The sequence below is a fragment of the Kogia breviceps genome, chromosome 5 (genome assembly GCF_026419965.1).
Source record: "Kogia breviceps isolate mKogBre1 chromosome 5, mKogBre1 haplotype 1, whole genome shotgun sequence".
Taxonomy (NCBI): Eukaryota; Metazoa; Chordata; class Mammalia; order Artiodactyla; family Physeteridae; genus Kogia; species Kogia breviceps.
The window spans coordinates 90703151-90730759 of record NC_081314.1 but is presented as its reverse complement, the minus strand read 5'-3'; the positions used below and the strand labels follow the sequence as shown (position 1 = coordinate 90730759).

Below are 27609 nucleotides of genomic sequence, written 5' to 3'. Positions count from 1 at the left end.
GCAGGTTTATTGGGAAATGAGAATACTCTCGCAGAGACACGTGGCGACAATAATAAGATGTAGATTTGAGCTACATGATGATAAGAAGCCCTTAAATAAAAATCTAACCATGACCCAGCAAGAGGTCTTCTCTGGGGCTTTCAGTGACAGAATTCATTGTTTGCCATAGATTTTTGAATTTGAAATATTTCTCTGGACTTATTTCTTTTATTTTGTTTATTAAACTGAGGCATTTATCTTTTCATGACATATAGTTGTCTATGCCTAAGGAACAAATCTTGGCTTTATTAATATCAACCAGTATCTAGAATCAGTTAGACCAGCCTGTTAGATCCAGACTGAAAAAGCCTATCCAGTTCTCATGAACAGGACATTACAGGGGTAGCTTCTAGCTGTATACATTACTACTTAGAAGAATTTAAAATGTTGATGCAATAGCCTCAGTTCTCTCCATGTCATATGTACTCTCCCCGCGTTCTTTACAAAATGAGGCAGAGAAACCTCCTCTGCTGTCCTCCCACATCTCCTTACTGAACTGGACTGGTGCTTGTTTGGGAAGAATCATCTCATTAGCACATTACCTGGGTGGTTGGTTACTGTCTCAGTCAGTTCAGGCTGTTAGAGTACCATAGACTGGGTGCCTTAGAAAACAAACACTGATTTCTCACAGTTCTGGAGCCTGGGAAGTCCAAGATCAAAGTGTCAGCAGACTTGTATCTGGTGAGAGCTGGCTTCCAGCACTCACTTTACTCACTTGTAAACAGCACTTACAGACATGTCCTCGTGTGGCCCAGAGAGCAGAGAGAGAAGCCAGCTCTCTCCTGTCTCTTCTTATAAGGGCACTAATCTCATCACGAGATCTCCAACCTCATGATCTAATTAACTTCCAAAGGCCCTACCTCCAAATACTATCACCCTGGAGATTAGGCTTCAACATATGAATTTGGGGATGTGGGGACACAGACATTCAGTCCGTAGAGTCACCTCTCACATTTTCCTGCGTGGCTCTGAAAAAAGAGTATCAACATGCCATAAGGGTATTTAGGGGCTGACATTACTCCAGTTATGAGTCTGATTTTATGAAGGGACCATCTTCTGCCTGCCTTGACCTGATAATCATATGCTAAACTGTACAATGGACCTCTACCTTTGCTACTTGTGCTGAACTTGTTTTTCAATTCCTTTTTGTTTCTTGCTGAGTGCCATGTCTATAAGCTTGCTGTAGTGTTGGGTTTGGTTTTTCAGTTGTTATTTTGTTTTGTGTAGATTTTACTGCTGTGATGGTCCCTTCTGACAGGGTGTTTTAGGTTCTTATACAGTTCATCAAGATTTTCAGCCTTTCTGCCTTTCCTGATTTGGTTTCAATGTGTTACCTGATGTATCTCCTATGTCATTCCTCACTGTTAGCTTGAATCTTAAAGACCAAGGGACTTGAAGATACTGTGAAACCTCTTTGCTGCTAGAAGTGCCAGCATTTCTTTATTTCAAAGAGAAGTAACCACACCCTGCTGATATTATTACACGTTGCCATGCAGCACCCCAGAGTATGTTAGCCAGCTCTTCCTGAATTGTTTAATGCTGGAGCTGACTGAAGTTCATGTCAACACACCAAGATGGTGCGTTAATGATTTAAAGGCACATCTAATGAGCTATTGGAATTGGGGCCTCACCATCCTTTCTGCGTATTTGCTAAGAAAAATATCAAATACATCATGGGCTGCCAGACAATATAATCATAGTCTTTTCTATTTTGCTAAGAAAAAAAAATTATAAACATTGATTTTTTTTTTCTTTACTTGGACGTTTTGAAAATGGAAACTTTGAGGTTTTCCAGTACATTGTTTGGCTATGCAAACCAAAACAAAACCTAAGGACCTGTATTTTGCTTAAAACCTAAGGCAGCAATAAGAATAACATTGTATTCTATTAAGTCCTCAGCCTAAGATCCTTTGGTTTTTATATATAAGAATGTGTGTAAAACTTAGATAGGAGAAGCAGTTGATTTACATGTTAAAAGATAGTGCTCCATTCCTGAAAAGCAGAGCTGAATGTTATATAGCAAATTTAAATTATACAGTAAATGTTATTAATAAAATTAAAATTAATTTGCTGTAATAATTAATTACTTCAAATTCTTATTCCCCTCATCCCCTCAGTTTATTTGAAGTGGCAGTAATAGCCAAAGAAATTGATTTTACTATTGGGAAGAAGTTATATGCAGATGTTAATTTTGCTACAAGATTCAACAGGGGATTTTTCAGTTAGTTTAACAAGAATAGTAAAGCTGGCTTGAAGTTGTCTTATATTGAAAAATGTGTCAAGAGAAAGTTGAATATAAGTTTTCTTTCCTGATAAGAAAGCTATAGGAATCCACTTCCCTGTCACAGCTCCCAAGAAGTGAGAAATTTTCTCTCTATTTGGACCACGGAAAAGGTTTTGAGGAGCTAGTTTTCAATCCATAATTTTAAGGAACTTTATTTTGGACCCAGCCTTCTACAGCTGATCTCAAGGATGGCCAGGGGCGTCACTATGTAATTATGAAAGTATTGGTTAGTTAAAAGTGAAGATCACCTATGTTTTGGTTAGACTCTTAAGTGTTTGAATAAAATACTTAATTTCCAAAAATGGTGGCAAGGGCTTCCCTGGTGGCGCAGTGGTTGAGAATCCGCCCGCCGATGCAGGGGACACGGGTTCGTGCCCCGGTCCGGGAGGATCCCACATGCCACAGAGCGGCTGGGCCTGTGAGCCATGGCTGCTGAGCCTGCGCATCCGGAGCCTGTGCTCCGCAACGGGAGAGGCCACAACAGTGAGAGGCCCGCAAAAAAAAAAAAAAAAAAAAAAAATGGTGGCAAAATTAAAGTTTATCTAACATCATCAAGTAACATGTTGTCCTGAGTAAAAACATCCTTTGGCTACCTGGGAACTTACACTTGATACTGTGGACATTTAAGAGTGTAGACAAAAGTTCACCTCTTCCTCTGCCTAACCTTGGCTGCAAAAGATTTTCGACTGTGTTTGCTTCCTCACTGTCCCCTATATGTACATATTTTTAACAAAACCTTACTCTTCAAAGCAGATTTAGGTTTACAGAAAAATTAAGCAGAAAGTGCAGAGAGTTCCCATATATCCTCTCCCCACCCTCCCCCATCCACACACAGTTTCCCCTATTATTAATATCTTACATTAGCATGGTACACTAATGAAGAACAAATATTGGTATAATATTGATATTTTATTGGCCTTTATTATTTACTAAAGTCCACAGTGTACGTTAGGTTCACTATTAGTGTTGTACAGTTCTATGGGTTTTGAAAAATGCACAGTGTCATAATATCCATCATTATGGTGAGTTGTATAGAATAATTTCACTCCCATAAAAATCCCCTGTGCTCTACCTATTCATCCCTTCCTTTCTTTCAAACCCTAGCAACCACTGATTTTTTTTTTTTACTCTCCTTATAGTTTTGTCTTTTCCAGAATGTCATATTGTTGAAATCATACAGCATGTAGCCTTTTCAGACTTGCCTCTTTCACTTAGCAATATGCCTTCAAGCTTCCTCCATATATTTTCATGGCTTGATAGCTTATGTCTTTTTAGTACTAAATAATATTACATTGTCTGGATATGTCATAGTTTGTTTATCCATTCACCTATGAAAGACATCATGGTTGCTTCCAATTTTTGGCAATTACGAATAAAACTGCCGAAAACATTTGGGTGCAGATTTCTGTGTGGACATAAGTTTTCATCTCATTTGGGTATATACCAAGGAGCTTAATTCCTAGATCATACGGCAAAAGTATGTTTAGTTTTATAAGAAACTGTCAAACTTGTCTTCTACAATGACTGTACCATTTTGCACTCTCACCAGCAATGAATGAGAGTTCCTTTTGTTCCATATCCTCATCTGCATCTGGGGTTGTCAGTGCTTTAGATTTTAGCCATTCTGATAGGTGTAGAATGATATCTTATTGTTTTAATTTGCAGTTTCCTAATGGCATATACAGTTGAGTATCTTTTCATATGCTTATTTGCCATCTGTATATCTTCTTTGGTGAGGCATCTTTGCAAATCTTTTGCCCATTTTTAAATTGGATTGTTTGTTTCCTCATTGTTGAATTTTAAGTGTTCTTTGCAGATTTTGGATACCAGTCCTTTATCAGAAACAAGTTTTGCAAATATTTTCTCCTTGTCTATGGGCTTGTCTTCTCATTCTCTTAATAGCATTTTTCACAGAGCAGACATTTTTTAATTTAATGAAGTACCACTTATCAATTTTTCCCCATGGATCATGCCTTTGGTGTTGTATCTAAAAGTCTGCCATAAAATCTAAGGTCACCTAGATTTTCTCCTTATATTATCTTCTAGAAGTTTTATAGTTTTGAATTTCACATTTAGATTTATGATTCATTTAGGGTTAGTTTTTGTGAAAAGTGTAAGGTTTCTGTCTAGAATTTTTGTGTGGTTTTTGTTTTTGTTTTGCATACGATAGCCAGCTGTTCCAGCACCATTTGTTGAAAAGGCCACCCTATATTTTTAGTATTATAGTACTGCGTATGTGTGTATACATTTATTGCCTATCCTGGACTAAAGAGTTTGAAGCAACTCTTTATTTGGGGCTCATTGTTCCCAACCTTCCCCTCTGTTACCACCATCTCCGATCTCTACCATTCTCTTGTTGCTCCTTTTTTCTATGTATCTTATGTCTCTCTGCTTCTTCCATCCCTTTTGTCTTTCCAGTCTCCTGTGAACACTGTCAGTCCATCAAGGTTCTTTCTCTTCTCTGGTCGTTTGAAGCTTTGCTACTGGCAAAATATTCTTTCTTCTTCATCTCAGGAGATATGTTTTGTTCCTTCCTTCCTGATTCAGAGCCAGTCTCCCAATTTTTAAGGTTTTGCTATAGAATGTTAATAATAACAACAGTGGAGGATGAAGAGCATACATTATTTGGGCAATCAGTATATATTTGTTTTGACTTCTTGTACCATTATTTCCTTTTTTCATGTCAACAAGATTTTCTTTGTCAAGTCTGCTTAGCTACAGAAGTGTGTCATTGGGCTTGCATTTGTGATGTTTTTTCTATCAATAAAGAAACACAAAATATCCCTCAAAACCATAAGAAAGAGGTAATTGTATTTTAAACTTAAGAGCTGAAAGGACCTTTTAAATTACCCAATCTCCTCTCTCTTAAAAGGAGAGAAAACTGAGCTGGTAAAATAAATTACTTGTCCAAATTATATAACTAGTTTGAAGCAAAGCCAGGAACATAACTCAGGTTCCTGGGGACATTTCCTCAGAATGTTTCTACTAAACCTCCCACAAGAGCACATCTGTTATGCTTATCAACAACAATAAAAATGTTTAAATACCATAGTCATAATTCCACAGTCAGGTTGTTTGATCACACAGTTTAAGAGCTTTATGTCTGACTCCCTTACAGTTACTGAAAGTTGAAACAAGAGGATTTTCACTTCTGTTTTTCCTCTGTGGATCGTCCAGGCATCCATTTGCCTGTGTTTAGTCAGGCAAGCAGAGTTGACACTAAGGAAAACGGTGAATGTGACAGATTTCCTTCAGTGTTTCACAGAGCCCCAGGCACCCACCATCCTGTGGACCAGTCTTCATCTCTTTTGTGCTTTATTGTCATTAATGCTGGGTTCCTTCTTTGTGCCAGACATAGGGCGGCTTGGAGACCTAAGCAGTTAACCTATATGTTCCTCTAGGGCAGTATTAACCCTGAGAACTGGTATTTCTGGATCCCCACTAAATAGCTATGAAGATAAGCCATAGCAAACAGGAATGACTGACTCTTTCTGTCCCTTTAGATCTAACTGCCCTTTTGTGGATGAAGTGACTCACAACTATTTTAATTTGTCTAACTGGGGGTGTATGTTATGCTCCCCCCAAAATTAGCATGTAAATGCTCACAGTTTTATTTTATCCTCTCTAATACTTGCAAAAAAGGAATCCTGTATTAGTCCCCACTCTCTCCCTGCACCGTCTTCACCAGAGTGGAGGAATTATAGGTTTCTAGGAGAAGGACAATGTTTATCTGGGTAATTAAGGGATAAAAAGTGGGGGATAAGGAAACAGGCGAACAGAGTGAAGTCTGGGTGTGCAGAGATGGTTTGGGGAGATCTGTGGACAGTAAGGCTCAAGTTAGCTGTGGGCTATGAGTGAAGTAGACAGAGAAGGAAAGAGGGTATGGGGTCGGGCAAGGTTATTGGCTGCAGGCAACAGAAATCAACTGGCTAACATAAGGAGAAAAAGAATTTACTAGAAGGATATTGGATAGCATCCAACCTGAGCTCCTAAGCTCATACTATGGGAATCAAGAGAGAATACACTGCAAGAAATTATAACAACAGCCACGCAGCAGAAATGTCGTGGCCAGGATGCTCACCTAGGCACTACCACCTCCTCTGCCATTAGACATGGTCACCCCTGGGCCCTGTTGTCATGGTCCCTACTGATGTCACCGTTGACAGCGAGTGTTAAACTCTTCCTTCATCTTTGTATCACTTAATCACCGTTGAAAGTACCAAGTGGGAGCATCCAACTCTCCGAGCGTGGGTCCCGTAACTGGCCCCTATGGCATCCACAGGCAGCCTTGCCTCCCACAAAACTCACACAGTGGGGTGGAGGGGAGGAAGTTTCTCTAAAACATGCAAGGCATTTGGATGCTGGGCAGCCCCCAAATCAACCCCACCAAAAGTTTTCATGGGGTGTTCTCTAGCCAAGACATTTGTTGGAAGACAGCTACATGGACCCAGACATAAGTGATCAGGGACCAAAGGGAGCAAATCTGGGCTACTGCAGGCTATCTTTGCCCATTGAAAGAGGAACATCTTACCTGAGCACCAGAGAAGAATTCAAGTCATATATATCATCTTGGCCACACTGTTTACTCCATGATTAGAAATAGCTGTGTCTCTGAAATATGGCCTTCCCTGAGGCCATTTCTGCTAGTCTCAGGAAATTTTCTTTGAAGATTTTGAAGGCGATGCTGTTTGCAGATGATTGGCTTTGTCTTGTTTAGAAAGCAGTTTTCGGGCTTCCCTGGTGGCGCAGTGGTTGAGAGTCCGCCTGCCGATGCAGGGGACATGGGTTCGTGCCCCGGTCTGGGAGGATCCCACGTGCCGCAGAGCAGCTGGGCTCGTGAGCCATGGCCGCTGAGCCTGCGCATCCGGAGCCTGCGCTCCGCAACGGGAGAGGCCACAACAGTGAGAAGCCCTCATACCGCTAAAAAGAAAGCAGTTTTCTTTAGGTAATACTTATATCCTGCCAATACTTATTTAAAATTATAAATGGCACCAGTCTGGCAATGAATACCACTACAGAAATAAACAACTGATAAACATCAGATCATAACTCTGACAATCATCGCAGTTTTGTAGTGCTTTTCCTTCTTTAGAGCATTAATTAAGTAGGCCTCAGAATAACTCTAGAAGAAACATGCCTGCAGTGCAATCACTCAGCATATAAATAAAATCCAGGGAGTAGATCCTTGTGTTCTGCCTCAAACCATAAAATAAATTATTTTTACCTCTGTATAATTTTTTCTCCCTCCCAAGAGAAGGAATATAAGCAGGAAACAGAGAGAAAAAGACAGAAAAGATAAAGAGGAAAAAGGAATCACACACAGAGATGAGCAGACTCCAATACCTAAGAGTTTGGTGAAACAACAGAGGCCCCTGGCTCTCTCCCAGGAGCCAAGGCTGGAGATGCCTCAAGCCAGACTGAGGGCAGTAGGCCAGAGGAGCTAATGCAAAGTCTGGGAGAGGCCTGGAGAGACAGAAGATGGTCAGCTCTTGGGGTGAGAGGCAAGTGGCCACCCTCAGTCTAAGAGGCCATGGGTAGGGAATGGGTTGGAGGAGAGCTTTCTTGTGGTGCTTTTGTGCCTCCCTCAGCTTGGCCCAGGTGTACTGCTGCCTTCCGTGTCTCATCATCATCAGGAGGGAGGAAACAAGCAGCACCCACCCGGGGCGGGCTGGCTCGCGGGATAATGTCTGTGGAGGCTGGCGTGGAGAAGGGTAACCACTGTGCCTGTTGACCTGCTGACCCTGAGCAGTCCCTGCTTTCCCACAGGCCCCTTCACAGGGCAGACGCCGGCAGGTTAGGATGGGAGCAGAAACAGTGGGGCGGGGTGGCGGTGGACGAGAGGCGGGAAGGTAGAAGTAAAGTTAGATGGGGGGCCAGACTGCACCCCTGGAGGGGGGTGAAAAGGGGCATGGTCAACTCAGAGGCTCTCCACCCTTCCACTCCCTTCTTCTTCCCTGAACTCCCCTCACATTTAGCTCCTCCCCTCTGGAGTTCACGCTAAGACCCTAGGTAGCTGATAGCCCAGGGAATCAGAGCTCATGGGAGAAAATAACAACAGATCTACAGAGGGAAGTTACATGAGAAATGTCAAACTGAATGACCTTTACCAGATGTAGCAGAGTTAATGAACAGGAGGAATAAGACTTCAGGATAAGCAAAGTGAATATCCTGGAAGAGATGTGGATAGGAGGACGTTGTTCAAATGAAACAGGTTACAGCTGTAAAGATGAAAGATGAAGCAACTGGGAAATCCCAGATTTAAAAAATAATACTGTTTACATAAAGACCTCAGCAACGGGTTGGACGTTAGAATGAATAACGGATTAGAGAACTGGAGGATCGTGTTGAGGATCTACCTAAAGAGATGAAGGATATAAAGAGAAAAATTAAGGGTAGGATGGGAATAAAACACAGACCTACTAGAGCATGGACTTGAGGATATGGGGAGGGGGAAGGGTAAGCTGTGACGATGTGAGAGAGTGGCAGGGACATATACACACTACCAAATGTAAATTAGATAGCTAGTGGGAAGCTGCAGCATAGCACAGGGAGTTCACCTCTGTGCTTTGTGACCACCTAGAGGGGTAGGATAGGGAGGGTGGGAGGGAGGGTGACACAAGAGGGAAGAGTTATGGGAACATATGTATATGCATAACTGATTCACTTTGTTGTAAAGGGGAAACTAACACACTATTGTAAAACAGTTATACTCAAATAAAGATGTTAAAAAAAAAAAAAGAGAAAAATTAAGAAATTGGGAGGGCGGACCCAATTATGACATCAACATAATAGGGGTCCCACAGGAAGAAAACAAATGGAGAGAAAGGAGTATCTGTAGAAATAATGCTGAAGAATTAAGAACAGCCATTTCCCTGACATCCTGGGGTGTTTTTTTAGGACTTGTTGAAAGCTACAACCTTAGCTGGACTACCTCCGCTCATATGAAAACAGAAACTGTAGTGTATGTACTAAGTGTCAAATACATGCTTGACTCCAAATAATGTCACAGATAAAATCCTCAAAGAGAAACAAAACAAATACATGGAACAATTATAAACCATGAAAATATTATGTAACTGAGCACTAAATTGGGTAGTACAGTCCTTAAGTTTTATGATATTAAATGGCCAGATTAGGGCGAGTTAGGGTCTTCAGGACATACCTGATTTGACCTCAATTCTTGTGAAAAAAATATCACAGCATTTCCCAAAGAGTGTTCTATAGAACATTTGTTCTGTAGGATAGTCTTGGTGTGGCATGTGAAAGGGATTCCAAATGTAGTGGAATTTGGCCAGTATCTGAACCCCATTCCTATATGTTTTGGGGAAATTCCTCATTTGGAGATAGAGCTCCTTCCACTAGGGAAGCAGAACAGCAGGCATCTGCTATCTTGAACACACCCCTCCCAACCCCAGCAAGCTCAGGCTCCGGTCTGTGGCCTCGGCGCTACCAATCAGATCTGCTTTCCCCAGACTTTGACTTGGGAGCCAGTGATTTAGGGAGGCGGCTGCTCAGCAGCAACAGAGGCAGCACTGGGTGTCCAGGGATGGCCATAGCAATGGGTGGTAGCACTTAAAACCTTCCAAGGGCTTTCTATTGTCCTTAGAGTAAAGCCCCAACCTCTCTAACATGACTTTAAGACTCTTCAGGACTATCATGGCCTTTCATGCACGTCAGGCTTCAGCCAAACTGATTTTCCCTTAATTTTTCCAACTCGCTTCTTGCCTTCTCTCTCTCTCTTTTCCTCCTCCCCTCCTTCCTCTCTTTCCTTCCTTATGTCTGCTACACAGTTCCCTTTGCTTGGACATTTCTCTTGCTCTGCCCACATTTTTCTGGTTAATTCCTACTCATCCTTTAGGAAGATATTCCCTGGAAAGTCTGTGCCATGCACTTCCACAGCAACTTGAATATTAATGCATTTGCTTGTTGAATTGGCATTCCATGTGTAAACCTGTGATCTCAGTGAGGGCAAAAGGCTATGTCCACACTGCTTAGTAATGTATCTCCCATGCCCAGAACAATGCCTGGCACAGGGTGGGGAGTCAAATATTTATAGAATGAACAAAGTTCATCCTAAAGTAGCTAGAATCTAGACTGTGTATTGTTCTATATTCCTGGCCTGCCAATCATTACACCTCTCTTCACTGTCTTCCCATGTTTTTATTGGAATTGAAATGTTTAAAATAAAATTTAAATCATAAGCCAAAAGAGGAAAGAGTATTTCTGTCCAGATTATTGTTGGCATAATGAAACTGGTGAGATGAGGTCTGTAAAGCATGATTCTTAGGAAAGTGCTCCGAATTGTATTCATTTTGTAATGCTGAGAATCTAAAAGAATAGGGAATAAATAGCTCCCAAGGGGTAAACTGCTCTTTTCGATGAGATGAACAAGCTGTTCCAGGAAAGCTGGAAGCCAAACTGTGAAAGGAAATTAATATCCTATGTGAGATGGACTGCATAACCTTCTCCTCTGCCCGGGGGCAGTTGGGCTTATAAATGTGTCTGCACACGTGGAAAAAAGACAGTCAATAACTGATTGATTGCTGAACGGGTGGGAGTGGAAAAGCACTGCCCCAACCCAGAGCCCGGGCGGGACAGTTCTGCTTTCTGCTCTGTCTGGTGCTTGGCAGGTCACAAAACACAGGTCACCCATAGTCTAGGGAGGTGGATATTTGGGGTGTTACTGTTCCCATTCTACAGTTGAGGAAACTGAGAATGTCCAAAGTCACCCTGATAGTAGATGTAGTGCCAGAAATAAAATCCAGTTGTATGTATCTTTCTGCCTTATAGCATAAGTTTACAGACGATGGCTTTCCAAGGCAGAGAGAATTTTAAACAGTCTCATCAATAATTACAGGAATTACTTTAAAGCTTATCTTTAAAAAAAAAAAAGTATAGCCTGTGATTAAAGCAGCTCAGTTCCCTGCAGTAGTTATAAAACTTGTGGGATGAAATGCTTCATTTACTAGGACTTTCCAGCCTCTAATAAGAAAAGGATTCAGAACTGCAAGGCCACTTCGCTCCGGGGCAGCTGTTTTCATACAACAGTCACATAATGGACTCTCCCAGCAAGCCTTCCTTCATTCAGAATGAAGGCTCTTGGCAGGTGGAGATAAGTTGGAGATAAGTTGGAGATAAGCTGCTGGTCAGGGAAAGGTACAGATCTGTACCTGAATAGCTTTATTCCTTAGAAATTCTACAGCTCTAATATTATAGGTTGATTTATGTCCCCACCTCCAAAATATATGTTGAACTTCTAACCCCTGGGACCTATAAATATGACCTTATTTGGAAGTAGGATCTTTGCAGATGTAATCAGATTAAGTTGAGGTTATTAAGGTGGGCCCTAATCCAATGTGACTGAAATTCTTATAAGAATAGGGAAATTTGGGGCTTGCCTGGTGGCGCAGTGGTTGAGAATCCGCCTGCCGATGCAGGGGATACGGGTTCGTGCCCCGGTCCGGGAAGATCCCACATGCAGCGGAGCGGCTGGGCCCGTGAGCCATGGCCGCTGAGCCTGCGCGTCCGGAGCCTGTGCTCCTCAAGGGAGAGGCCACAGCAGTGAGAGGCCCACGTACCACAAAAAAAAAAAAAAAAAAAAAAAGAATAGGGAAATTTGGACACAGACATGCACAGAGAATAGGTCAGATAGTGAAACAGACACACAGAGAGAATACCGTGATGACAGAGGCATGAGTTGCAGTGATGCAGCTGCAAACCAAAGAACCTCAAGGATTGATCATCACCACCAGAAGCAGCAAGAGGCAAGAAAGGATTCTACCCAGAGTCTCAGAGGAAGCGTGGCCTGGCTGATATCTTAATTTCAGACTTCTAGTCTCTGGAACTGTGAGAGAATATATTTCTGTTGTTTTAAGAACCCAGTTTTTGACACTTTCTTACGGCAGCCCTAGGAAACTCACACACCTAATAACACGGAATCTAGGCTGGCACATTACTGTCCAGTGCAGTACTAGCTTCATCTTCATATTTCTTTTCCAGGGAAGAGCAATGGAAAAATGAGTCATGTTAATCAGACCAAAGACAATGTAAAGTTTTCCAGCTGGCTGCACGTGCGCAAGGTGGGTGGGGAGGTGGGCAGGCTATAATCGGTGAAGTGAGTACAAGCAGGTCAAGCACTAGGAAGGACAGACTATATGAGAGTATGTTCTGGAGACTGTTTGCCACTTCCTTGAATAGCAAAGAACCTGTACAGGGAATCTCCTTGCAGTCCAGTGGTTAGGACTCAGCACTTTCACTGCCGTGGCCCAGGTTCAATCCCTGGTCGGGGAACTGAGACCCTGCAAGCCAGGTGGCCAAAAACAAAAACAAAGAACCTGTATAAAATGTACAAAATGAGGGCTTCCCTGGTGGCTCAGTGGTTGAGAGTCCGCCTGCCGATGCAGGGGACACGAGTTCGTGCCCTGGTCCAGGAGGATCCCACATGCCGCGGAGCGGCTAGGCCCATGAGCCATGGCCACTGAGCCTGTGCCTCTGGAGCCTGTGCTCTGCAATTGGAGAGGCCGCAGCAGTGAGAGGCCCGCGTACTGAAAAAAAAAAAAAAAAAAAAAGTACAAAATGAGGTTTATTGCTCAGAAGTGGGCAAACACAGACGCCAGCACATCACGGCTTCTTGGTGATGATGATGATGATGGTGATGAAATATTTCAGACATATAAACAAGTATAGAAAATAATATAACAAACACCAGTGTACCCACAACTCAGCTTACGAAACAAGAAGACGATTATAATTCCCTACTTACCTCCACCCATCCTCTTCCTTTATCCCCCAAAGTAACCATTTTAGGGAGACAGTTCTTCATAGGTCTCTTGATTTCTGCACATTTTACAGGAAGGCAATGACTGAAATTTTTCTACACTGTTCTTTTAAGGACATTTGTATAGTGAACTCCTCAGAAAACAGAGATGGTGTCCCTCTTTGGGGAAATTTCAGGCAGGCTTTCTGCCTATGTTGTGACCGACTAATAATGTACTTGCTTCTAACTCAGGAGTCTGGACCTTCTATCAATATCTAAGAAACTGTGGCAACTGGGGTTAAGTCTGAGATCCTTCCAAGTTTTTGAAAACAATTGTCTTGAATTTGGTGTTTATTAATTCCATATATATATATTTTATTAAAGATAGATAGAAAGATAGATATTATTTTACTAAAGATAGGTAGAAAGATAGACAAATATTATTGTTTTGCTTGTTTATAAAGTTTATGTAAATAGGATCATACAACCTGCTCTTTCTCTTAATTTATCTTCTTCAGAGTTATCCACCCTGATCCATAGTCTACTTCATTTCATTTCATTCTTTTGTGTGTGTGTGTGTGGTACGTGGGCCTCTCACTGTTGTGGCCTCTCCCGTTGCGGAGCACAGGCTCCGGACGCGCAGGCTCAGCGGCCATGGCTCACGGGCCCAGCCGCTCCGCGGCATGTGGGATCTCCCCGGACCGGGGCACGAACCCGTGTCCCCTGCATCGGCAGGCGGACTCTCAACCACTGCGCCACCAGGGAAGCCCTCATTTCATTCTTATTCATGACTTTGTGTAAACTTAGGAGTGGAAATGCTGGGATGTAATGTGAAGTCGTCTTCAGCTTTAGTAGATATTGCCAGCTTGTTCTCTGAAATGGTTGTACCGAATAACATTCTCGTAAGCAATATGCAAGAGTTCCTCCCTATTTCTCTCCATCCTTGTAAATGTGGTATTGTCATACTTTTGAGTCTTTACCTTTCTGATGAGTGTAAAATATTCTCATCTTTTCACATGTTCTTTGGTCATTCTTCTCTTCAGTTGCTGTTTACATCCATTACCCATTTTTCTATTGGGTTATTGTGTTTTTCTTTGAGTTTTCAGGATTCTTTATACATTCACAATACTGATATTTTGTCTGTTATATATGTACAAATAACATCTCCTATACTGTGGCTTGTCTCTCCCTTCATTTATGGTGTTTATATAGCTTCTTGATGTCACAGTAGAAGTCTACATCCACAATGGTGTTCAGTGGAGTCAGGGATTCAAAATGGTGATGATAGCATGATCTGACCAAGCATTGTGTGGAGACTGGGCTGCAAGAAGCTTGGGTTCTAGTAATGATTCTTCCATAGCTGAGCATCCTTGGGGAAGTCATATCACCTCTACGTCTCGGGCTCCTCCTCTGTAAATGGAACCTCTGGACTAGATGATCTCCCTGAGTACCTTCCCAGATGCAAGGTTCTCTAACACCATGAGTCAAGGTCATGTGCGCCAGGCAGGCAACAGCAGGACCTATGTGAACAATCCCAACTTCTCTATAACTTGGGAAGTAACCGACTGGCTTCTGTGTTTTTCACTCTGACTCTTCCACATGGGTAGCCACTTTGTCCTCTGGGGGCCCACAGCACCTGCTCACATTGCTACTATAATATCATCACATTGTGCTTTTGATGATAACACCATCTGTCTCTCTGACTAGATGACGAGCTACTCAAGGACAGGGTTCCCTGTAGTATATCCTTAGCACCTCCCATAGCTCCTGACTCAGTGACTGTTTGATGAATGATGGAGGGAGCATGGCAGGGTAAGAAAGAGGGAAGGAAGGAAGGACAGACAGAAGGACCAAAGAACCTAAACACCCCCAAAATACACACCCAGTGAACATAACAGGGTTATTAAAACAGTTAACAAATAACATTTGTATTTGTTTGCAAAATAAATCGTCTTACAACGTTTGTAACACGAGGAAAAGGAACCATTAGCAAACACTATGGCAGCTATTTTACAAGTGGAATCAGTTTTTCAAGATCACACCTGAAAACAATGGTGTGCCTAATAATGGAAACCAGTAATCTCTGATTCTTAATCTGATATTCCAATAAAGCCTACAGTCTCATTATTTTAGCAAAACCAAACTAGATTTTGAATTAAACTCATTTTCACCCTCTTTCTGCAACAGAACTCTATTATTTGTAATTTTGAACTTTTCCCTACTGACATGTTCTAAAAGATTAAAAAGGGACTCTCTAAGCTTTAAGACCTTTTGTAATTGTGATCTATATAATATCAGAGATGGGAGTACTTAAATAATTCTTCCCTCATAGTTATAATGCAATTCCTTGCTTGTAGTAACATAGGAAGAGAACAAGATATATGTAATAAAAGTGCTCTTGTTGTCATGACAACAGGAAGAAGCAACAGCAGGGAAAATCTTGGCTCTTAAGAGTAGTGTGGGGAGATTGGGATTGACATATATACACTAATAGGTATAAAATAGATAACTAATAAAACCTACTGCATTAAAAAAAAATAAATAAAATTTTTTAAAAACCAGTAGTCTGTTACAGGGTATCAGGGTCCATTACGTATTGTCAATACCTTTATTTAGTTTTGGCTTTCCATGGCTTACTTCACTGCTGCAAATGTAATCCAACTTTCTCAGTTGCATATTGGCCTCTGGAAAAGCAAAGCAACACTTGAACAGGGCTTTTTATCCTTTTCCAGGGGTGGTGCATTATCTGCTCATCTTGAAAAACTGCCCAGTGTTTTCTACTCCCCACTCTAATATATTCTTTTTGCAATTTATTATGCCAGTATCTCTGAGTTTTTTTTAATTATAATTAGTAAGATCATTATTAAATAATAAAAAAAAAAACTAAGTGGGTTACAAGAGCCAGACCAGGAATAAAAGAGTGTGGAGATAAAGAGTGGAGTGGAGTAACAATCTGCCCTGCTCTGCTCCCAGCAGACCTCCTTCCTGCTGGCCCAGTTTCAGCCCCACCAGACACACTAGCTTCCAGACGTGCTAGTAACATTGGTGATCTCACGGTTGTGCATCTCATAATAACGGGCAGTTGGCAAGTTGCTGACAAGTGGGGCCATCTACTAGATGGTTTCTTTGGAATAGTACTTCCCAAAGTGTGGGCTCCAATCCACATGTATCAGAATCCCCTAGCATGCTGTTAAAAACATGTTATTTTTAAGTTCTACTCCTGATCTGCTGAATCAGAAATGATGAGGGTGGGTTTGAGAGATTCAAATGCTAAAAAGCACACTAAAATTTGAGAATCACTGCCTTAGAGTGACATGTGAAAAAAAAAAAATGGAGGGAAATCCCTTCTGGAACTAAGTACCTAAGAAGGAAGGAGAAGACTGCAGCCTAGGTAACTAAAAGGGAAACAGACAAGCAAAAGATGAAGCTGGCCTAGTTCACAGCTTTCCTTAGGTTTTTACCTCAGTTCTGACTGCTATAGATTTAAGCCAGACAAAAGTGTGCTCTAAACACATGTGCTGTAAGTTGGTGTTTGTGTTATGAACCTCAAAAGTGAGCCTGCTTCTAAGTTAATTCATTTTGCCAGCATCAGAGATGCCAAAGGTGAAGTTTTCAGCTTTGCAGAAGAGCCAGGCAGGTAAATTAAATGTTAGAATACTGAGAGGTCCACATCCACAATGAGACACCACTTCACACCCACATAATTACAATCTAGAAGACAGACAATAATAAGTGCTGAGAAGGATATGGAGAAATTTGAAACTTTTACATTGTTGGTAATGTAATTGCTGGAATGTAAAACGATGCACCTCTTTGGAAAACATTTTGACAGTTCCTCAGAAAGTTAAACCTAAGAATTACCATGTCACCCAGCAATTCTCCTCCTAGGTATACACTCAAAAGAACTGAAAACACTGTAAAGCACAGGGAACTCTACTCAGTACTCTATAAAGACCCATATGGGAAAAGAATCTAAAAAAAAAAAGGAGTAGATATATGTATATGAATAACTGATTCACTTTGCTGTACACAACATTGTAAATCAACTATACTCCAATAAAATTTTTTTAAAAAAAGAAAGAATTGAAAACACATGTTCACACAAGAACTTGTTTACAAATGTTTCATAGCAGCATTATTTGTAATAGCCAAAATGTAGAAACCACCAAAATTTCCACTAACTGAAGATTAAACAAATGTTGTATATTTATTCAATTAGAATATTATTGAGCAATAAGCAGAAATGAAGTATTGACACATGCTACAACATGGAAGAACCTTGAAAACAGTATGCTAAAGTGAAATAAGCCAGACACAAGAGAGCATATATTACATTATTCCACGTATATTAAATATCCTATGTGAAATAGGCAAATCCATAGAGAAGTTAAATTAGTGGTTACCAGGCACTGGGGGAGGAAGGAAATGAGGAGTGACTGGTAATGGGTACAGGGCTTCTTTCTGGGGTGATGAAATTATTCTGGAATTAGGTAGTGGTAATGGGTGCACAGCTCTGTGAATATACTAAAAACTACTGAATCATACACTTTAAGAGTGAGTTGTGTGGTATGTTATCTATATCTCAATTTTTTAAAGTGACCAAGAAAAAAGGAATAAATTTGACTGCATGAAAAAATGTTTTGTGGTTGTCTGTAGAAAAAGCTAACTTCTATTTTCTTCTACTCACCCAGTACTTCTGACATCAGATTTATGAGTCTTCCACACATTAAGCAATTTGGTGTGGGTAGTTATACTACAATTCAATCCAGTTCTGACACTGTCTACCTGATGTTTGCATCACATCTCATAGGTTAAGGCTCAGTCCCACAAGACTGCCTACCTCCCACTTCAGATGCTGATCACAAGTCCAGGCTGTTACCTATGCTCTGACCAAACAGCTATAAATCAGAGGTTCCCAAGACCCCCTCCTCAGGTTTGATTAATTTGCTAAAGCAGCTCACAGAACTCAGGAATACAGTTTATTTACTAGATTACTATAGTATTATAGTAGGATGTAACTATAAAAGGATATAACTTAGGATGAGCAATATAGAAGAGGTGCATAGGGTAAAGTCCAAAAGTGTTCTGAGCACAGAAGCTTCTATCCCCATGGAGTTGGGTTGCTCCATCCTCCTGGTAAATGGATGCATTCACCAACCTGGAAGTTCTCCAAACCTTGTATTTTAGGAATTTTTACGGAGGCTTCATCATTTGGGCATCATCAATTATTAACTCAATCTCCAGCCCCCTCCACTTCCTGGAGGATGGAGGTAGAACTGAAAGTTCCAATCTTCTAATCATGGCTAGGTCTTTTGGGTGACCAGCTCCCATACTGAAGTTATCCAGGAGCCCACCAAGAGTCTCTTCATTAGAACAAAAGAGACTCTTGTCACCCAGAAAATTCCAAAGGATTTAGGAGTTCTGTCAGGAGTCAGGAATAAGACCAAATATTAGAACAAAATATGCCACTAGTGCTCTTATCACTTAGAAAAATACAAGGGTTTTAGGAGCTCTGTTCCAGGAACTGGGGGCAAAGGCCATATATATTTCTATTATTTCACAGTGGTATTAATATGCTGTATAGAGGTAATCAGAGGCCACATGCCCCCCCCCAAGAGAGGGACACCCACTTATATGATGGGATGGGGACATATCAGGGAAGACATCCCAAAAAAAGGACTTTAGGGATGAGAAGGATATTGAAAGGCCAATCACTGGGGACAGAGCCCTTTTGAGAAACAGCAAGTAATTGGCCATGTAGGGGACTGGCAGGCAAAGAAACTAGAGAAGAAGGCAGGAATCAAGAAAAGCCCAGAGCAATTCAAATCAGTGGAGAAAAGATGGACTTCTTAATAGGTGGTGCTGGGACAACTGGAGAGCCATATAAAAAAAAAAAAGGTAAAATTAAAATCATTCCTCATACCATATGTTAGTATTAATCATGAAGGTATAGGGATTTAAGTATTTAAAATATGATACTCCACAAAAAAATAAATAAATAAAAATAAAATATGATACTAGAAGTATAAAGTACTAGAAGAAAATACAGGCCTCAGTAACCTGGACTGGTGAAAACTTTCTTGACTAATTCCAAATCCAAGGAAAAGATGGAGAAATGTATTTACTTGAATCTAGTCAAGCCTCTAGCTGTAACTGCCAGTTTACAGGAAACACAGGGGATAAAGGAACCTGTTCAATGACACCATAGGGTGCAGTCAGCAAAATCTAGTATGTGGGTGTTTCAGGTTTGTATTGCTGCTTTGTGAGCTGCTCTCTTTAACAAATAAATGCCCAAAGGTGGGGGCGGGGGGGTTACCTTTAGATTAAAAGAAATTCAAAACACATATCAACCAAATGCAATATGTGGATCTTGTTTGCACTCAAAGTTTAAAAACTGAAAAAAGCACAATTTTTTAAACAAATGAAGAAATTCAAACACTGTGTGGATATTGGGTGGTTTTAAAGAACTATTGTTAATTTTACTGAGTATGATAATGGTAATGTGTTATGTTAAAAAGAAGAGGCCTTATCCCTTAGAGGTATAGATTGAAATTTTTACAGATGAAAAGGTATGATCTTTGGTATTTACTTTAAAATAATCCAAAAAGGATGTGTGTGGAAAATGGAAGGTGTAAATGAAAGACAGTGGTACAATTTTTAATAATTATTAAAGCTGGATAAGTACATGAGCATTCATTATTCTATTCTATATTGTCATAAAAATACTATTCCCGTTCCTTTGGAGGAAAATCTGAAAATTCCCAGAGCCACTGAAGGCCTTTTCAGCAGGAGAATGCCAAGATGAAAGTGGCATCTGAGGGAGTATAGCCCTGAGGATAAGAAGACTAGATAAGGTGCTGTCCGGGAGGGTCACAATGATAAAGGACTGGACTGGGAGTGTCATTGGTCGGGGAGGGGAGGATCTGGGTGTGAACACCATGTAGAACTTGATGAGCTATTGATGGAGAATGCTACAAAAGTAGGAATCAAGGATGACTGGGGCTCAGAATAATGGCTGTGTGGTGAGGCCATTCAAAAAGCAAGGAAATTCATAAGAAATGAAAGTTACGGGTGAAGGAAGTGGCAGGTGCCACTTCAGACAGGTTGAGTTTGAGGTGCCTGTAGAACATCCAGAGCTTAGGAAAGAGGTCTGCACTAGAGACAGGGTGTTGGCAATGATCAGCTGCAGCATAATTTCCATGGAAACATGTAGAGCACAGGCACAAGAAAACGCTCCCTTTGTGAGCAAGCACTTCTTATCTAATTATAAATTATTCTTGGACGGTTTTAACATTAAAAAACTAAGTGTCTTAATCAAGAATGATATAAGATATCCAAATACTAATAATCTATGATTCCCATGCTACTCTGCTGCCTCTCAGTTTCCATTTTGAACATGTCATAGATCTTCAGGGTTTCACTGCAAGCCTTTCTTGCTTCAATTCTTTCCCCTAATAAGGTGTTTTCAAGAGAACACTAGGGCTTAAATTCATTAGGGGAAAAAAAAAATCTCATACGAAAGATCAACTTTTTCTTACTTTGTCTTTTTTCTATTGCCTATAGTATTATATATATAAAAAAAAAAAAACTGAAGGGAAACACCAAAACCATCTAGATTCCAGGGGCACAATTCAATTTCCAGCCATGATAGTGTTCAATCCTTGGGGTGACACATGTATTCAGAAGAAGCCACGGATCTGCTGATATCAAAAAGCATTTAGTGTTGGGGATTGATCTATGCCTTGGAGCAGGGCAAAGAGAAAACTCTTCAGCCCCTATAGTATCTGTTGCTGGGGGAGCATCAGGCCATCTGCTAGACTTTAACACAATGTGGCAATAACATTTTGGTCTGAAGCACAGAATGATTTTCCAAACCAAAATTAAAGTTTGTTAACAACTGAGGCACTTGTAAGTATTTTTTTTTAAGATATTTGTATATTTAGCATTTGTATTCAGATAAGAAGAGAAGCACATCAACATCTTTCTTTTTCTGTTTGGGCTTATTCTCCTAATCTTGTGTTGACCACCCAATTCAAACTCCTCAGCCTGCCATTTGAAGCCTCCATAATTTGGCTTCACCCAAGACAACTAAAATCAAAATTTTGAGGGTTGGACCCAGGCATCGGGGTTTTTTTTAATCTCCCCTGGTGATTTCATTGTGCAATCAGTGTTGAAACTGACTATGGTTACAATATGAATGAGGAGAAGACATCTGGGATATTTGGAGCATCTATGGTCAGCAGCAAACGTATGAATTAAAGTTTTTCAGAGCTTCAGATGGCAGCTATGATGTAACATGTCTCTGCGTGTGTGTGCATGTGTGATTTGCATTTGCTCTCTCTCTGCCCTGGCTCGCAGGTGAACGCCGTGCGGGTGTATGTGAACAGCTCCTCTGAGAACCTCGACTACCCGGTCCTGGTCGTGGTTCGCCAGCAGAAAGAGGTGCTGTCCTGGCAGGTTCCTCTGCTCTTCCAAGGACTGTAAGTGGATCTTTCCCCGACAGCTTCATTACATTTGTTTTCTTTCAATGTGCTAGACCTTAATAGCTCTTTTCTCTAGTGAAAGGAGAAATCAGACGTGCAGAATGTTGACATATTATGCATGCTAAGTGCAAACAGTTGTCGTGGTGCATGCCTTGAGCATTCAGCTCTGTTCAGTTTCTCTCCTCTTTGAGCTTCTGATAAGCACTCTGTCTAGATTTGTAGCACCTAGAAGAACGTTTAAGATTTTAGTTCTACCCAGAATGTTCTGTTACTCTTGGTTGGTTGATGGGTCATCCACCAAGGTCAGGGCTAGGTCCCACCATCAACTTCAATGAGTGATACCTCCCCTCATTCTTCATAATGTTCACCGAGTGTACTTTCTTTATCCCATAATATTTATTGAGCACAACTAAATGATAGATGCTGGGGATACAGTGGTGGAAGACAACAGCAAAATACCTGCCTCGTAGAATCTATATTTTTGCAGGGGAAGCTGTATAAGGCGCTAGAGCACTAACAAGAATAAACCAGAAGGCATGCAGACATGGGCACACAGTACAGTGTTAAATCATTTTTGGAGGTTAATACATGTGAGGATTGAAATACTGACTCTAATGCCCTGACTTGGACTCTGGGGCTTTCTTTACGTTCATTTAGCAAAAGCTTGAAGATTGGAAAAATGGAATCAACTGGTTGTTTTATCAGAATGGTTTTCCCTTCAAAATCTGATAATTTTCCTGACTGAATTAGGAGGATGATTTGGTAATGAAGACACCTGAGTGAACTGCTCAGCCCTCAACAGTCCTCACATCTGTGTTATAATGTCACACAATGTGTACCAAACACAGCAGCTCTAAAATTACTATCAGTAGGTCCAGTATGAAATTTTAAATATAAGGACTTGGAAAGAAGTTCAGGGAGAAGTGAAATGAGATGTTCCTTTCCCTGCTTGTTCATTGAGTGTCTTTCTCCTTCTCGCTGGCTTTTCTCTCCACTGGCTGCTGCAGATACCAGAGGAGCTACAACTACCAGGAAGTCAGCCGCACCTTATGTCCCTCAGAAGCAACCAATGAAACAGGGCCTCTGGAGCAACTGATATTTGTAGATGTCGCATCTATGGCGCCCCTGGGTGCCCAGTACAGACTGCTGGTTACCAAGATCAAGCACTTCCAGCTGCAGTAAGCGGGACTCCTTGTGACCTTTCTCTGTTCGCTTGTCTGCTCTTCCCGAGCTTGTTTGTGCACAGTCCAGCTTCCCTCCTCCCAGATCAGCACTCCAGAAGGAAATCATCCACTTGGCATATTGTCTTAGCAACTTCTGAACTCTCCTGTGCACAGCTGGGCAGCAGGGCCTTAATCTGTGTAAGGGGGAAGCAGTAGGGGACTGGAGCAGAGCAGAGGGTGGTGCACCTGATAGGTGTATCTGTTCCCAGGCATCTGTGAAGGCCCCCTCCTGTCTGTCATCCAAGCAAGTGTGACATCCAAGCACTAGTGATGGGTACTTCTGTGTCACTCACCAGTGCCACTCTCCTGAAGGAAGTTTTGGGTTTGTTTTAAGGAAGATCTTAAGCTATTCTTCTTACCCTTATTACTATTCCAGTTTTCTCCTTCTCCTTCTGTATACATAGGAATGTATACAGGTTGAAAATAATATGTTATGTGGCTTTGTACGAAAACTTATGACTGTTTCCTTCTTCTCCTTGCTCTACCATCCTTTGAAACCAAATCAGTCGGGATACAGCATCTCGAATTGTTTACATTAGACATGGAGTATAATAAATTCAGTGGAGGGCATTGTCTCTAAGGGATCTATTCTCTCCCAGAGGTTAGTCGCATAAAATATTGCATAAGTATGTGTGAAAATGTAAACAGAAAGGCTAAGATTATTCTTTAATAAGGCCAGAAACTTCAGGGAGTTTCCTGCCCTATCCTACTCTAAGTTCAAGGCTTCTCAAGGGTTCAAACCATTCCCTCCCCTCTCAGTGTTTTAAATAAAATTTTAAAAAATAGGTCATTAAATCGGTCATATTAAAATTTTAATTTGTACTCATCAAAAGTTATCATTAAGAGAACAAAAAGACAAGCCATAGACTAGAGAGTATGTTTCAAACACTAACAGAGGGCTCATATGCAGAATATATAAAGAACCCCTACAAATCAATATGAAAACACTGGCAAGCTTTTGGCTGCTGTCCCCAGTATCACCCACCCTTCTGTGGCTCTGGCTTCTTCTGGGCAAGAATCTTGGAGCCTATGAGTCTGAGCACTGCTCAGAGTGGGGGCTGGCACCCAGGTGGGTGCAAGGTTCAGACTCCGCTTCAGTGAAATAAATAGATTCTCTGGGGCAAAAATGAGGAGATCTCAGGAACAGAAATGATACTTGAGACTTTGACCTCTCAGAAGAACTTTGGGACAGAGACAGAAGATCTCAGAAGGGGAATCAATGTTTATATTTACCCAATGAAAATAAATGACATATAAATAGACTCAAATATGCCAAGTAAAAGACTAAGAATGTCAAATGGGATTTAGAAAAAAAGAAAACTAAGTATATGTTGCTTACAAGAGTACAATCTTTTTTTGCTCCGGACGCACAGGCTCAGCGGCCATGGCCCACGGGCCCAGCCGCTCCGCGGCACGTGGGATCCTCCCGGACCGGGGCACGAACCCGTGTCCCCTGCATCGGCAGGCGGACTCTCAACCACTGCGCCACCAGGGAAGCCCAAGAGTACAATCTTTAAAAAGAATGTATAAATGTAAATAAAAGGATAGTAAAAGAAATACCGTACTGATACTAAACAAAAGAAAGCTGATGTATTATATCACACTATACAAGATATTCCTTAATGCAAGGAACATTATTAGATATAGAGAGACATTCCATATTTCTAAAATAATCATTTAGCAGGAAGACAATTTTAAATTCTAAATTTCTGTGTACCTAGTAATATCACTTCAAAATGTACAAAGCAAAAATTGCAGAATGGGAAGAAGTGTACAAATTCACAATCTTTGTAGTAGCCTTCTCTATAGCTAATAAAAATAACAAACCAAAAATGTAAAATGTATGTACAGGGTTCCCCCACTATGTGAAAGTAGAGTGTTCCTGTGAAACCTTTTATAAGCCAAATGATATTAAGCAAAGAAGCAATTACCTTAGGACACATCTTGCTAAAAGATGCACAGAATAAATTGAGATAAAGCACAGAGGTTCTCAGACACAATTCACAGCTATGGTGGCTTGATGCCGAGATGCTGAAGGTAGTTCCAGGGAAGGCGGTGGCGGTGCCACTCTCACCGATCAGGGTGCACAGTGCAAAACAAACACTGAACACTGTTTTCGCTTTTCATCTTTTTTCATAAAAGCAAAAATCTTCGGATTTCTTTCAGTTAGTGAAAACAGATACTAAGGTAGCAAATTGGCATAAAGCGAATTTTCAAAAAGTGAAAGATAGCAGTGTGCAGTACTTAGAACAAATATTGGCAAATCATGGCCCACAGACTAGCCAATGGTTTTTTTTGTTTGTTTGTTTTTGTTTGTTTGTTTGTTTTTTAACATCTTTATTTGAGTATAACTGTTTTACAATAGTGTGTTAGTTTCTCCTTTACAACAAAGTGAATCAGTTACACATATACATATGTTCCCATAACTCTTCCCTCTTTTGTCACCCTCCTTACCACCCTCCCTATCCCACCCCTCTAGGTGGTCACAAAGCACAGAGGTGAACTCCCTGTGCTATGCGGCAGCTTCTCACTAGCTATCTAATTTACATTTGGTAGTGTGTATATGTCCCTGCCTCTCTCTCACATCGTCCCAGCTTACCCTTCCCCCTCCCCATATCCTCAAGTCCATGCTCTAGTAGGTCTGTGTTTTATTCCCATCCTACCACTAATCTCTTCATGACTTTTTTTTTTTTTAGATTCCATATATATGTATTAGCATACGGTATTTGTTTTTATCCTTCTGACTTACTTCACTCTGTATGACAGACTCCAGGTCTATCCACCTCATTACAAATAACTCAGTTTCATTTCTTTTTATGGCCGAGTAATATTCCATTGTATATATGTGCCACATCTTCCTTATCCATTCATCTGTTGATGGACACTTAGGTTGCTTCCATGTCCTGGCTATCGTAAATAGAGCTGCAATAAACATTTTGGTACATGACTCTTTTTGAATTATGGTTTTCTCAGGGTATATGCCCAGTAGTGGGATTGCTGGGTCATATGGTAGATCTATTTGTAGTTTCTTAAGGAACCTCCATACTGTTCTCCATAGTGGCTGTATCATTTTAACATTCCCACCAACAGTGCAAGAGTGTTCCCTTTTCTCCACACCCTCTCCAGCATTTATTGTTTCTAGATGATGGCCAATCTGGCCGGTGTGAGATGATATCTCATTGTAGTTTTGATTTGCATTTCTCTAATGATTAATGATGTTGAGCATTCTTTCATGTGTTTGTTGGCTATCTGTATATCTTCTTTGGAGAAATGTCTATTTAGTTCTTCTGCCCATTTTTGGATTGGGTTGTTTGTTTTTTTGTCATTGAGCTGCATGAGTTGCTTATAAATTTTGGATATTAATCCTTTGTCAGTTGCTTCATTTGCAAATATTTTCTCCCATTCTGAGGGTTGTCTTTTGGTCTTGTTTATGGTATCCTTTGCTGTGCAAAAGCTTTTAAGTTTCATTAGATCCCATTTGTTTATTTTTGTTTTTATTTCCATTTCTCTAGGAGATGGGTCAAAAAGGATCTTGCTGTGATTGATGTCATAGAGTGTTCTGCCTATGTTTTCCTCTAAGAGTTTGATAGTGTCTGGCCTTACATTTAGGTCTTTAACCCATTTTGAGTTTATTTTTGTGTATGGTGTTAGGGAGTGTTCTAATTTCATACTTCTACAGGTAGCTGTCCAGTTTTCCCAGCACCACTTATTGAAGAGGCTGTCTTTTCTCCACTGTGTTTCCTTCCCTCCTTTATCAAAGATAAGGTGACCATATGTGTGTGGGTTTATCTCTGGGCTTTCTATCCTGTTCCATTGATCTATATTTCTGTTTCTGTGCCAGTACCATACTGTCTTGATTACTGTGGCCTTGTAGTATAGTCTGAAGTCAGGGAGCCTGATTCCTCCAGCTCCATTTTTCGTTCTCAAGATTGCTTTGGCTATTCGGGGTCTTTTGTGTTTCCATACAAATTGTGAAATTCTTTGTTCTAGTTCTGTAAAAAATGCCAGTGGTAATTTGATAGGGATTGCATTGAATCTGTAGATTGCTTTGGGTAATAGAGTCATTTTCACTATGTTGATTCTTCCAATCCATGAACATGGTATATTTCTCCACCTATTTGTATCATCTTTAATTTCTTTCATCAGTGTCTTATAGTTTTCTGCATACAAGTCTTTTGTCTCCTTAGGTAGGTTTATTCCTAGATATTTTATTCTTTTTGTTGCAATGGTAAATGGGAGTGTTTTCTTAATTTCATTCTCAGATTTTTCATCATTAGTGTATAAGAATGCCAGCGATTTCTGTGCATTAATTTTGTATCCTTCTTCTTTACCAAATTCATTGATTAGTTCTAGTAGTTTTCTGGTAGCATCCTTAGTATTCTCTATGTATAGTATCATGTCATCTGCAAACAGTGACAGCTTTACTTCTTCTTTTCCTATTTGGATTCCTTTTATTTCTTTATTTTCTCTAATTGCTGTGGCTAGAACTTCCAAAACGAGGTTGAATAAGAGGGGTGAGAGTGGGCAACCTTGTCTTGTTCCTGATCTTAGTGGAAATGGTTTCAGTTTTTCACCATTGAGAACAATGCTGGCTGTGGGTTTGTCATATATTGCCTTTATTATATTGAGGAAAGTTCCCTCTATGCCTACTTTCTGCAGGGTTTATATCATAAATGGGTGTTGAATTTTGTCAAAAGCTTTCTCTACATCTATTGAGATGATCATATGGTTTTTCTCCTTCAGTTTGTTGATATAGTGTATCACGTTGATTGATTTGCATATATTGAAGAATCCTTGCATTCCTGGAATAAACCCCACTTGATC

The 27609-nt window shown here is 40.7% G+C and overlaps 1 protein-coding gene across 1 annotated transcript in view; it reads left to right on the top strand.

Moving 5' to 3' along the window:
- SIDT1 (SID1 transmembrane family member 1) overlaps positions 1 to 27609 on the top strand; it is an 87752-nt gene that overhangs the window by 4536 nt on the left and 55607 nt on the right. The window contains exons 2-3 of the mRNA XM_059063868.2: positions 21438 to 21559; positions 22570 to 22740. Of these exons, the coding sequence (XP_058919851.1) occupies positions 21438 to 21559; positions 22570 to 22740 (293 nt within the window). The remainder of the gene's footprint in view (positions 1 to 21437; positions 21560 to 22569; positions 22741 to 27609) is intronic.